General features: G+C 33.1%; 1 protein-coding gene across 2 annotated transcripts; it reads left to right on the forward strand.

Moving 5' to 3' along the window:
• Window positions 1-546: 546 nt before the first annotated feature.
• On the forward strand, window positions 547-3,697 carry LOC114287569 (growth-regulating factor 1). Of its 2 annotated transcripts, none has more exons than XM_028230953.2 (4): window positions 547-926; window positions 1,498-1,915; window positions 2,543-2,979; window positions 3,339-3,697. In XM_028230953.2, the coding sequence occupies exons 1-4, from the start codon at window positions 740-742 to the stop codon at window positions 3,344-3,346; spliced, it is 1,050 nt and encodes a 349-aa protein (XP_028086754.2). In that variant the 5' UTR covers window positions 547-739; the 3' UTR covers window positions 3,347-3,697. The 2 variants fall into 2 exon arrangements, with proteins under 2 accessions (XP_028086754.2, XP_028086753.2); XM_028230952.2 differs by having other exon boundaries at window positions 558-926; window positions 1,495-1,915.
• The last annotated feature ends 9,201 nt before the right edge of the window (window positions 3,698-12,898 follow it).

Genomic DNA, 12,898 nt, shown 5'->3' on the forward strand with positions numbered 1-12,898 from the left:
GAATTTCAGTAATGGTCGCAGATAGAACAGTAACAGCAGCAACAAAGGGCAACAGAGGCATGCAGAGCAGAAGCAACAGAGTTGCAGTCATAATAAGAGCAGAACAGACTCAGGACTCAGGAGGAGAGACTGAATGAAGAAAGTGGTGTTGTCAGAAGCTAACAGTATCATTATAGCCCATGATATTTTTTTATAAGACGTTATTGGTTAATCTTGGACCCCATCACGTATTATTTTAATAATAATATGATTGATAAAAAAATAAGATTTATAAATTAATATTAAATAATTATAAAATATATTAAATTATGATTAGTATAAGATCTGATGTAACGTCTCAAGAACCAATAATGTCTTATTTGTTATAGGTTAAAAAAATTAAAAAATTATTATTCTATTTAAATTATATCATCTTATTTAAATCGTATTATCTTTCTATTATATTACTTTAAATTTAACACATACTTCATAAAAATAAAATAAAATACACTTATTTACATCCTAACAAACAACTACTAATTTTTCTTTCTTTTACTAGTATTTTATATGCATTGTACAGAGAAGATTCTGCAACCAATGGGTTCTGCAAAAACTTCTCTTTCACCCCCTGTTTCTTTCTCTGTGAAACCCTGATGGCTTTTCACAAGCTGGTCCTGTTCTTCCTTCTTCTTGTTCATTTTCTTGGTCTATTTTGAAGTTCTTCTTCTGTTCCTAAACCCTAAAAAGAAAAAAGAAAACGATGATGATGAGTGCAAGAACCAAGTGTCCATTCACAGCAACACAGTGGCAAGAGCTTGAACAACAAGCTCTGATCTTCAAATACATGGTGTCAGGAGTTCCAATCCCTCCACATCTCATCTCAACTGTTAAAACAAGCATGGAGTCTTCTTCAGTAATGTCTTCAAGATTTTACCCCCACCAACCAAGTAAGTTTTTAAAGAAATTATGAATACTTCCCTAGTTCTCTACTTGTTCTGGAGTTTTATTTATTTATTTATTTTTATACCAAATGTAGTTTTAAATTTAAAATTTTGCTAACTAGTATCTTAAAGAATATATAACCAATTTAAATTTTATTAATCACTCAAATTTATTTTCAGACCTAGGTTGTATAATCACATAATGTTTTCAAAAGACGAATTTAAAGTTGAAGTTGTGTTTTGATGACAAGACTTCATTTGATTTGCTGTGAAAAAAATTTAAAATTGCATTTTGATAACACAACTTCAACTGATTTAATGTATAACTTTTCAAAGTTATGTTAAACACGACTTCAACTCTAAACTAACACAACTTTATGACATAACTTGGGGTTAAACCGTTTAGATTGGAGAATCAAGTTTCAAAAGAACTTGCATTTGGTATTAAAAAAAAAAAAAAAAAAAAAAAAATTTGTGAAAACTAAGCTATCAACATCTGGGGGCTGAATTACCATGCTTGTGTGTGTGTCTGAGTTAGTTTTCCTTTTTCTTTTTTTTTTTTTGTTTTTGGCAGTAGGGTGGGGAAGTTTTGAGATGGGTTATGGCAGAAAAGTAGACCCAGAGCCAGGGAGGTGCAGAAGAACAGATGGGAAGAAATGGAGGTGCTCAAAGGAAGCTCATCCAGACTCCAAGTACTGTGAGAGACACATGCATAGAGGCAGACACCGTTCAAGAAAGCCTGTGGAAGTCATTACTACTACTACTACTAACTCCTCTTCAATCCCCCCCACAACAAATCCAAACTCTGCTGGTGCCGCCGCCACCACCACCTCTATCATCTCCTACTCTCTATCTGCTGAAAGCTACCCCTTTCTCAATCCTCATTCATCATCTTCTTCTAGACCACCTGGTTTTTTTTTATCACCTCAGAGTAACACTACCCATCATCTGTTTTCAGACTCTGGATCATACTCTCAGGCACATAAAGATTACAGGTTTGATTGTAATCAAAGTTTTGACTAGTGGTATCAGTAGATGAATTGGTATATTAGTAAAAGTTTAGCTATAATAGAAGTATTGAGTGATAAATATCGAGAATCAAATGATGCATCTGAATAAGTTGTACTATGAATCGATATGTATCACAAACCAACTGATATACATGGTTTTCATGACCATGTTTATATTGGTTTAAGAAGAAGAAGACTAAAAATCCTGATATATATCGAACAATATTTAAAATAAAAATTGTAAAAAAAATATTATACATAAATGGATTTTTATCATATTTTCTTATCACCCCGACATAAAGTATATGCAGTAGCGGCATAAGATTTTTGGAAGCCTCAACTAAGCACCAAAATGAGGCTTTTTCTAACTGAGCTTTTGAAAAGATGGAGCCTTCGACAATGAAATTTTTTGAAATTTTCTTTGTGAGCCTTAAGTGACAGCCTAATGGTTGAGCCATCTCTGGCAATATGTTCTACTTGTATTTATTATTGTGGATGCTACTATCTTTTTAGTCATAAGAAAATTGAGAAAAAAATAGTTTATGTATGCTCTAATTGTAATACATGTGTAGTAAAATCCTATGCATTTTTGTGACTGGTTGTTTGAAGCAGTTATGTTCATGGAGTGAGAGATGAGGTGGACTCGAGAGCCCCTTTCCCAGAAGCTTCAGGGACGCCTTTGACAACGAGTTCTTCTAATACTGCCTACTCTCAGTTAGACTTTCACAGCCTCACTGGCAGTGGTAAGTCAAGAGAACAACAACAACAACAGCAGCAACAACAACAAAAGCAGCATTGTTTTGTTTTAGGCAGTGATTTTAGATCAGGAAAGCCAATGGAAGTGGAGAGAGGAGAGGAAAAACAGAAGCCTTTTCATCACTTCTTCGGAGAATGGCAGCCGAAGAGCAGAGAGTACACTTCTTGGCTTGATATTGAAGAAGAAGAAGAAAACCAATCAAGCCATGGAAGCTTCTCAACTACCCAGCTCTCAATTTCCATGCCACCATCCACACAAGAGCTTTTTGGATCTAAATCCACCTTCCCTACTGGTAAATAGACTTTGCTTGCTTAGTTATGGTGGGCAATGGCCTTTTTTGTCACTTGGTATTTAACTCTGTTATTGGATTTGACGGGTCCATCTCAATATTAACTTAATGATTGGTAAGAAAAATATTATACAAAAAAATTAAGTTGATAGGTGTAGATGTAGTTATATAATCGAATCACAATTTTTTTATAAAAAAAAAAATAGACAGGAAATTGTCTATTTTCTATAAGACAAATACAATTTGATTATATGACACTATTAATATATTATCATCTTGATTTTTTGAATGATTTATCTTATGGCACTCTTAATTGTGTTTTAATTTGACCTTTTTTTTTTCTCTTCAAATTTTGAGTGCAGATGGTTGAGCTGTCAATGGTGGACCTATGCATCATGCATCAAAGAATGGAGTTCGGTGGTTCAAAGCCTATGCAAATTGATTTTGGTTTTAGATGAACTCTAATGATTAAATGTTGGCTCGGAGGCATGTTTTAAATAGCGGCATTAGGATTTGTATATATATATATCAGTGATATAGTTAAATATCGATCCGTATCGAATACTATCAACTGATATATCAACTAATAACAATATTGGAGATCTAAAATACCGATAGGTATATGTAGTAGGTAGTTTTTTTGGTCTTCTGGGTTTTAGGTTGTTATTTTGTCCTACAGTTACAAAAACATTTGGCAGGTAGGCCAGCTTGTTTGATTGAACTGATCTTTTTGTGCTTCGAAGGTATCTCTATCTCTATCTCTATCTATATAAATTAGATGATATTATTATCAGGATCTGTACTTCAAAAAGATTAAGGTTAAAAAAAGAGGGTCAAAATAATATGAATAATTTTATTATAATATATGTAATTGTAGAATTGAATCAATATTTACGAGACAAATTAAAATTACTTATAAACTTAGGAAATGAGAGAAAGACCCCAAATAAAATAATAGAAATAAACACATACAAATAGGAAAGACTTCTGGTGGTGTGTATTACATTCATAATAAATGCTATTCATTCACACATATTAACTGTCAAGTGCTTCTTTTGTGAAACCAATTGGGGTGTCTAGATTGGCAATGCATGTAACTCTTACGTTTAAAATTTATCCACACTTGAAATTATCTGGACTAGTAGTATGGTTACTTATCCGAGAACTATTAGATATTTTAAGAATATCATGTAACATTATTTATATAATTTATCTTATTAATGTAAAAGCTCAATATACATTAAGTGAATCCTTTTTTTTTTTTCCTTCTAATACACCGAAGTTATCAATTACAAAATTTCTACTACGTGATTGGTTTAAATCACTATGTACACAATGTTTATGAGACACTTGATATATGTGTTAGTGAGAAAAAAAGTGATTATTTCATAATCATTGACCTTATATTAAATATCTCTATTATATTCATGAAATGGAGATGATTCTAATAAGCATTTATGTTGGCCCTATAAAATTTTGCTTATGGAAACACTAAAAACTAATACTGAGAATCGATACTAATTGATAAAGTTATCTTGAACATCAATAGTTCAATCAGCCTAAACCCCACAATCCGAAGAGCAACCCTAAGGTAACATTTTATAATGTTATCAGTTTTTTTTATAATAAATAAAATTAAAAACAAAAAAAAATTGTTTGGTATACACAATTTTTTTTTTTGGTTTTTTTTTTTTTTTTTTTTTTTGGACAACAAATGAAACAAAAAATGAAGAAATATGTTTGGTGAGTTGGGGAGATGGGTGATTAGTGATGTAAGGTGGATGGATGTGGTGGCCATTGATTGGAGTAGCCAGAAGTAGCCACTAGAGTTGATGGCCAAAGTATCGTTAAAGGTCATGTGAGGTGACCATCCGATTCTCAAAGCTTGCCTGATGGTGGCCAAAACTCACTGGAGGATCGCCAGTGGTGCATTGTGGTTGTTGATGGTGGTAGGTGGGTGGTGGGCAGATGTAATGAGAGAAGAAGAGAGCGAAAACTCGTTTTAAAAACAAGTGAGAATGCCTTTATTTTTTTCAAAAAAATTAAATTTTTGGCATCAATTCTATTTTTTAAAAACAAAATCAGCATACCATACAAATTTTCATTCCCAATTTTGAAAGTCATTAAAGTTAACAAAATCTTTTTCCTACTGCTAAGCAAACTTGTAATAAAATTTCTAAGACAAATCAACAGTACAGAATTTGAATTGCAGCACCTAGTCATGACTTTTGACTGAACTTTTACACTCCCATTTTTTCTTTTTTGATAAATAACTTTTACACTCCCTTTGATTCGTTAGGTGAGAAAAGAAAAGAAACTTGGTGAAAGAAAGAAGAGAAATGATTATGGTTTCTTAAACTGCAACAAGATCATGGACCGCTAGAATTTTAGATAACCTACTCAACCAAGTTCGTTCTTCTATATATAAGAAAACCGCACTTTTATTCCAGATAAAATGTTCAATATAATACCCGAAATTTACATTTCCATAAAGCATAAACCTCAACATACCCAAGTCCAATCCAGTCATTCATATTAATCTTCAACAAATAAAGCATCTGTTGCCGGCCATAATCATATCCCGAGCTCAAGTAATTCAAACTAACAGACAATCAGTAGCATGATATCTCTCCTAGAAATTCAACAAAATAGATCTCAATAAAATAACAGTCAATGTAATTGCAGAAACATATAAAAAAAAAGAGCTTCTAAATGTTGTGAGAGATTCTCAAATATGGACTTTGATTTCAGACCTTGGAATTTGTTATGGTAGGTGGACACAAGAAGGATGATTGGGAGAAACCATAGGCCATTTGACTTGGGTAGCACCACCAATTTTAAGTAACAGGACTAAGTCACAAGAAAAAGATTGGAAACTAGGAGGGATATTCGTTCAAAATCAACTGTTCTAACAAATACTTAGCACAAAAGCAGCGCAGCAGAATTTAGAAGTTGTTCAGAACATTACCGTTCTTCCAATATCAAGACAGTAGTACTTTGTACAAGATAGGTATGTGGATTGAAGTTGGACCCACCACACATGGGAAATGACCAAAGTCCTAGTATACTAATCTTCATGGTAGAAAACTCTTACTTGGGTGACATTTGTTGCTTAGAAACTTGATTTCACGCTACCAAGCACAAAACTAGTAAGAAACTCGGTCCCAACTAAGATATAACCTCTCATACATATAAAGCCCAAAGAAATAAAAGAAAACAACTTAAACTTATTCTAATACTTTCTATTTACATAAAGTTTATTTATTCTTAATAAAGACAATTTGTGATTGACATCAATTTCTAATATTTATTCATATTTTAACAAATATTGCAACTAAATAGAAAAAACAATTGTTTGAATAAATTAATATTTTAATATATAAATAAAGTATACACACGCTTCTACAAGCGCTCCCAACTTTAGAAATTTCTATATGCCCTTCACTCCCTAGCTCCCATCCCTGCCCCAGCTTCGTGCAACTAAGATACTGATCAACCTACCTATAATTGGTTTGGTAATCCTATATGAATTTTATCCTCAGTAAAAAACCATCCTCATAACTTATGTTGTATCACATAGAAATGAGGTCAGCAGCCTATACTGGAGAAATGGTCCAACTTCAACTACACCTAGGTATTCTCCAAGTCTATTTTTCGATCACCATCCACAATGTAGGGTGATAAATGTTATCCTCTTTTGTTGTCTTAGTTTGCTGCTTTCTTGTGAAAGAGGGCCAGGCCGTTACATGGCTCATACTTTTTTTTTCCCCCCTCTTTCTCCCCTTGGTAGGGGGGGTTGGTTGGGGTGGGGTGGGGTGGGGTAGACTGTCCTATTCGTTTTGTATTAAACAAAAAGCTCCATCATATAACAACCTACCATAATAAACATAGTGATGACTTCACCTCTCATCCAACCACATCCATAAGATCACCTTCATAGAATTCAATTTTCATCCAAACTAGTACCTATAGCAATCTTGGATTAAATTGACAAAAGCAGGTGGCCATCAAAATACAAAAACTTAATCTACCTATTAAGCACTCTGTGCCCATCATCTACGCAATATAACATTGGGGAACTAATATCCCTAGCAATTTGTGCTCATAGCAACATTAGATGTCAAGTTATACATCATTCACCTTGAAGTTTGAAATTTTATGGCAGGAAAATTGGTTCATGGAAATCGAAGGCAATCTAATTTTATAACTGCTTATCTGGATGAAACATTTATCACCACCAGAAATGAGACCTGTGTAAAATCTATGATACTGCTATAGATGTCAAAACAAGCTTATTGACACATGAAATACTCAAGTTACTCAAAAGTATCACATAAAAATACATGGATGAAAATAAATAAATATCACAAATGAAGTTTATGGTTTTATTTGCACAAAACAACATTCATAAGAAGAAACACCTATATCTATAGCATTCTCTTTCCTATATCTATATCTTTAGAAGAACACTGAATGAACTTTCCTATAAGCCACTAATTGTCAGTAAGATTATTAGCATTCTCTTTATTTTTCTATACGCATGCAATCTCTTAATATTTAAAACAATGATGCCAAAAGAGAAGAGAGTATCATAACCCGGTTCAATGTCAGACTATGTCCCTACAAAGTTCCACATAACCTCCAACAAACAATAAAGAATGTCACTGGCTATAAATCCTGAAACTATAAAATGAAAATTTCAAAACAGCCGTGTGTTAACAACCAAATCCTGGTTGCAAATGCAAGATGCAACCATGAGAAGTCAATCTCTTCTAGCAATTAAGCCACTACGAATGCAATTGAGGTACACATGTCATTGACAACTGAATCAATGAACAAGCCATACAACAAGCACATTCAAAGGGGAAACAAGATTACAAACATAATCTTGTAAGCTAGTTTTAATGACCAGAGAATTAATAGATTTCCATTCCTTTAGATTACACTCAACTCTCATGACACATCCATCTTTAAAAACACCTTTCTCGCCTAATATATTTTACATTTTTTTTGTTTTTTCTTCACTTTTCACATATGCTTTTTACCAATTTCAGTTGGTTGAAGAATTCACTGAGCTAAACAATTCAAAGTGGAAGCTAATTTATTTGCACACTAGTAACATACTAGCCCTTGCAGGGTTATACTGTTAAATTCATCCATGGAAATTGGATAAGTCCACAATGCACATTTATGAGTTAAATAGCAAAACAGTAAGAAAATAGAATTAGAAACTTATAACATCATAGATTAAAAGATATATCCATAAATTCCTAATAATGTTATAGAGTCACATAGGCAAAAGAAAATGAGAAGAAGCCAAGAGCACCACAACACAATGTCAACAGGAGTTTTCGTCTGCTTTGTCATATAACCCGTGTAGATGAAACAGAATACGAAAAAAATAACAAACAAATTGTTTCAAAAAAAAGATAAAGAATGCAAATCAAGAATTACCCATTTACAACAGCCATGGACAACCCCAATCGAGACAATACTCTGATCAATCCTTAATTTGTGTAATCCATGTATACTCTGTCAATGCCACATTGAATTCATAATCTATATTTGATAGCCACTCCCTACAGAATCGCAATTCAGTAGAACCCTACTTCATCTCTCACTATATAATAACAAGCTCTGCGAATCAATGAGAAAATGGTAGATTGTTATAAATCCAATCAATTGCTATGTTTTTTAGTATCTACCGTTGTTCTTCAACAGTTGTTGTCTCTTGATCAGTAACAATGCCACCACACCAACTTGCATTATACCCACAATACCCGCAAACATCAAGCCAATTTTCTTCCCCAAATTGAGGTTTTCTTTGGAAACTGGGCTTGCTTTTCCATGGCCGCTTTCGCTCTGTGATTCTTTCTTTCTGTTGTTATCTCGAGGCGGCGACTTCGCAGCAGTGTGATGGGCTGTCCTCGGCGGTGGCGGGCGATTGGGAAAAGGTGGAGGTGGTGACGGCGGAGTCGGCGGTGGTGGACGTGATGATCTAGGGGAAGGCGGAGGAGGAGGAAGGGGGGAAGATCCAGGTGGCGGCGGAGGAGGGGACGATGGCGGAGGAGGAAATGGCGGCGGCGACTGAGTAGTTGGTGGAGATTCTGATCCAGGACTCAGATTTTCTTCAGACTGCACGGTTGGAGAGAAAATACCCAGGAAAATCCCCAAACCAAGAAAGACCAATGTCAACAATGGTGAATCCATTCAACAACGATCAAAGTATGAATCCAAATCAGGGATAGTCGCATTCCAAATTCTAAATTCTGGGTTTTCTTTTATTTATTTTTATATCAATTGGGTACAAGAAAACTAGGGTTAGGGAATTATCTAGGTTTATGAAAAGGGAAATTTTTCTTCTTCTTCTTATTCTTCTTTTTTTTTTCTTTTCCCCCCTTTGTTCTTGCGAAGAAACAACGAAATGGGTTCCACTGAAATTGATTCCTTGTTGAAATGCAAGAACAGTGGTCACATTCGAAGATAGAGGGGGTTGGATATCACATTGGTAAACAAATCTGGGTCTTGGGCATTGATGAAGAAGAATCAATGAATTCGGGCTAATCGGGTTCTGCAAAACAGATAGAAAATTGAATAGTGAATGAAAGGGGTTGGGTTTTGAGGTTCTTTGTGATCCTCCACTTCTCAAAGATGGAGAAGAAAGAAAGGACAACGAAGAAGGGGAGAGTCCACGCGGGTTTCAACGGTTGGTTTACTTTTCAGAGAGAGAGAGAGAGAGAGAGAGAAAGAGAAAACAAAAAAGGACAGAGGTGGGTGACTCATGTTGTTGAATGGGTTGGATATGTATTAAGGAAAATCTTCCGTAACTCGAAATATTTGTTCTGAATGGTTCGATTTCGAAGCAGAGGGGAAGAGAGAGGGAGAGAAAGAGAGAAGTAGAGGGGAAGAGAGAGAGAAGACGATCGTCGCCCAGCCACCGATCGTTGCCCCGCCCAGCCGTCGATCCGCTGATCGTCGCCCAACCCAGCCCCACTGCAGCCTCCGATCGCCGTTGCCCCGCCTCCGCCTCCTCCTCTCCCGAATATTATGCCTCCTCCAGTCCTCCTCCTCCTCCCTTCCTTCTTCCTCCTCCTCCTCCTCCTCATTTCTTCCTTCTTCTTCCTGGTCTTCGTTCTTCTTCTGCAAAAAAAAAAAAAAAATTCGAGCCATTCGGGCTCCCCGTTTTCGAGCTACGTAGCGCGATCGATGTATTAAAATGAAATTACACTTTACCCCTCCGGAGTCGCCACGTGCCCTTTACCAATCTCAAATTTATCTTTCATATTTTTTAATTACACACCATAAAATTGTGAATTATATTTCTTTCACTAATCATAACATTATTAGAGCACCACCTGATTATGGATTATTTTAAAAAGATAATTAAAAGTCATCTTTTAATTTTTGATTCATTTTGAATCATATTATTTCTTATATTTTTTTAAAAAATTAAAAAAAATTAACTTTTAACCATCTTTTTAAAATAATTTTATATTTCTAGACTAACCAATAACTTCTCCTTCTGAACCATTATAATTTTATCCTTTCAGGTGTGAGGTTTCTGTCATCTGATCGGGAGAGGCATTGTCTATATATGTAGTGTCCACACCTCCAAACCTTCTCTTAATGGCTCCGTTTGGTGTACCTGTTAAAACAGTTTATAGATTATAACTTAACAGATTATAGATTATGACTTTAATCAGAAGTTGTTAATCTGTTTGGTGTAGCTGGTGGATTATAAATTTAAGTTGCTGAGTAGTGTTTGTTAAATAAGCTGTGAAATAGCTTTTTCAATTAATTTTTATTTTTTGTTTGTCTACATTTCTCATAAAAAATAATAATAATAATTTATAGTCCATTTGAGTCTTTTTCTATTTTTAAAAAAATAAAAAATAAAAAAAATTTAAGAGTATAATCATAAATTAGCATGTCCACAGCAGAAGCTGATAAGGAGAAGCAAGGGGTGAGCAGTTTCTCAGAATCATCTTTTTTGAGTTAAAATAAACTGTTAGAATCAGAAGCTGTTTGAAATAAGTTTAACCAAATAGTTCAAAATAACTTTTTCAAAACTAAAAGCTATAAGTTGGCTCTGAAAAGCTGAAACAAACACCCCCAATATAAGTCTTGTTTTGGTGATGTAAATAAATCATTTTATAAAATTCTTTATATATATCATTTATTATCTATTCGATATTTATAACATATTTTAATACAATTATTTTTGAAAATAAATAATTTATTTTTAAAAATATATTTCTATTTATTTTAACATACCTATCTTATAAAATGAATAGTGTGACAAATATACTCGTGCTTTACACAATGAGATTACTGATTTTTTTTTCTTAGGCGCTAACAATACAAATAGTATATTTATAAAATGGTTTTTTTTTTTCTTTATATATATCATTTATTATCTATTCAATAATCATAATATATTTATTTTAATATAATTATTTTAGAAAATAAATAATTTATTTTTAAAAATATATTTCCTTTTATTTTAACACATCTATCTTATAAAATGAATAGTGTGACAAATATACTGTGCTTTACAATGAGATTACTTATTTATAATGATTTTTTTTCCCTTAGGCTGTTAACAACACAAATAGTATTTTTTAACCCACAAATCATGCTTATTTTCAAATGTCAATGAATTAAATCATACATGAAATAATTCACAAAAAAAGTAAAGTGATATTTTTTCTATAAATTATTTGTTTTGATGTTATCAATAATTTATCCAAAAAATATATATTAATAAGATCAAACTTTAATAAATTAATTAATCTAGTTGCCAAAAGAAAAAAAAAAAAAAGAGAGAGAAAAATCACAAATACATCCCTTGAAGTTTGTTTAAAATACAAATTGTCTATTGTGATTTGAAAAATTACGAATACCTCCTTATAAGAATTTTTTTATTTAACAGAATTAACTGAAAAAATGAAATTTCTAACTACTCTCATATACAATAATAAAATTATCTAAATTATTAATTGAGGCCTCGTTTGGGAACATGCTATTTTAGTAACTTTTTGGTTTTTTACGAAAAAATGTGCAGAAAAGTAAAGAGGTGATGTGACTAGTTTTAGTTGACTTTTCGACTTTTTGACTAAAATAGTCAGTCCCCAAACGAGGCCTGAAATAAATTTCTAGTATCATTAAAAATTATTAATTAACGGGATGATTTATTGATAAAAAGAGTCATTTGTTATAAAATTATAAATTTCGAGGGGTGAGAAGTAATTTTCAAGATTACATGGGACAAATAATATTTTAAATAAATCTTACAAATGTATTTGTAATTTCTCAAAAAAAAAAAAAAACTTTGGGTTGGTGTTTGTGCATAGGCAGATTCTGGCAACTTTCAGCACAAGTTGGAGTAAGTCTGGGCAATTACCCGATCTAATTGGACCCCTAGAATGAAGGGGTAGAAGGTACGAAAAGTTTTAGAGATAAAAAGTACGAAAAGTTGTTTGGTTTGAGTTTGGGAGATGAGTTTTAGAGATAAAAAGTACGAAAAGTTGTTTGGTTTGGTTTTTTTCAAAAGATGTTTTGAAAAATTAATTTGAGAGAGAGTTTTGGAAAAAGTGATTGATTTGATGTGTATGAGAGAGAGATTTGTTTGGAAAACTTGTAAACCAAACAAGTTTTGGGAAATTTTTTTGGGAAAATTTGTTTGGTTTGATTACTTTTGAAAACTTATTTGTAGAGAATTTTTCCCAAAAATTTTTGGGAAACACAAACCAAACAAGGCCAGTAATTTTTAATTAATGGGGACAAAGTTATAATGACCTACAGTTGAGGGGGGAGGAGTGTAATTTGTTCATTATTTAAAAATGTTGGATTATGTGGGCCCTTGATTTCGGATCGTCCAACATGGGCCTAAGTCCATTGGAATTCGGGTCAATTTGATCCA

The sequence above is a fragment of the Camellia sinensis genome, chromosome 15, assembly GCF_055761805.1.
Source record: "Camellia sinensis isolate YWXY chromosome 15, ASM5576180v1, whole genome shotgun sequence".
NCBI lineage: Eukaryota > Viridiplantae > Streptophyta > Magnoliopsida > Ericales > Theaceae > Camellia > Camellia sinensis.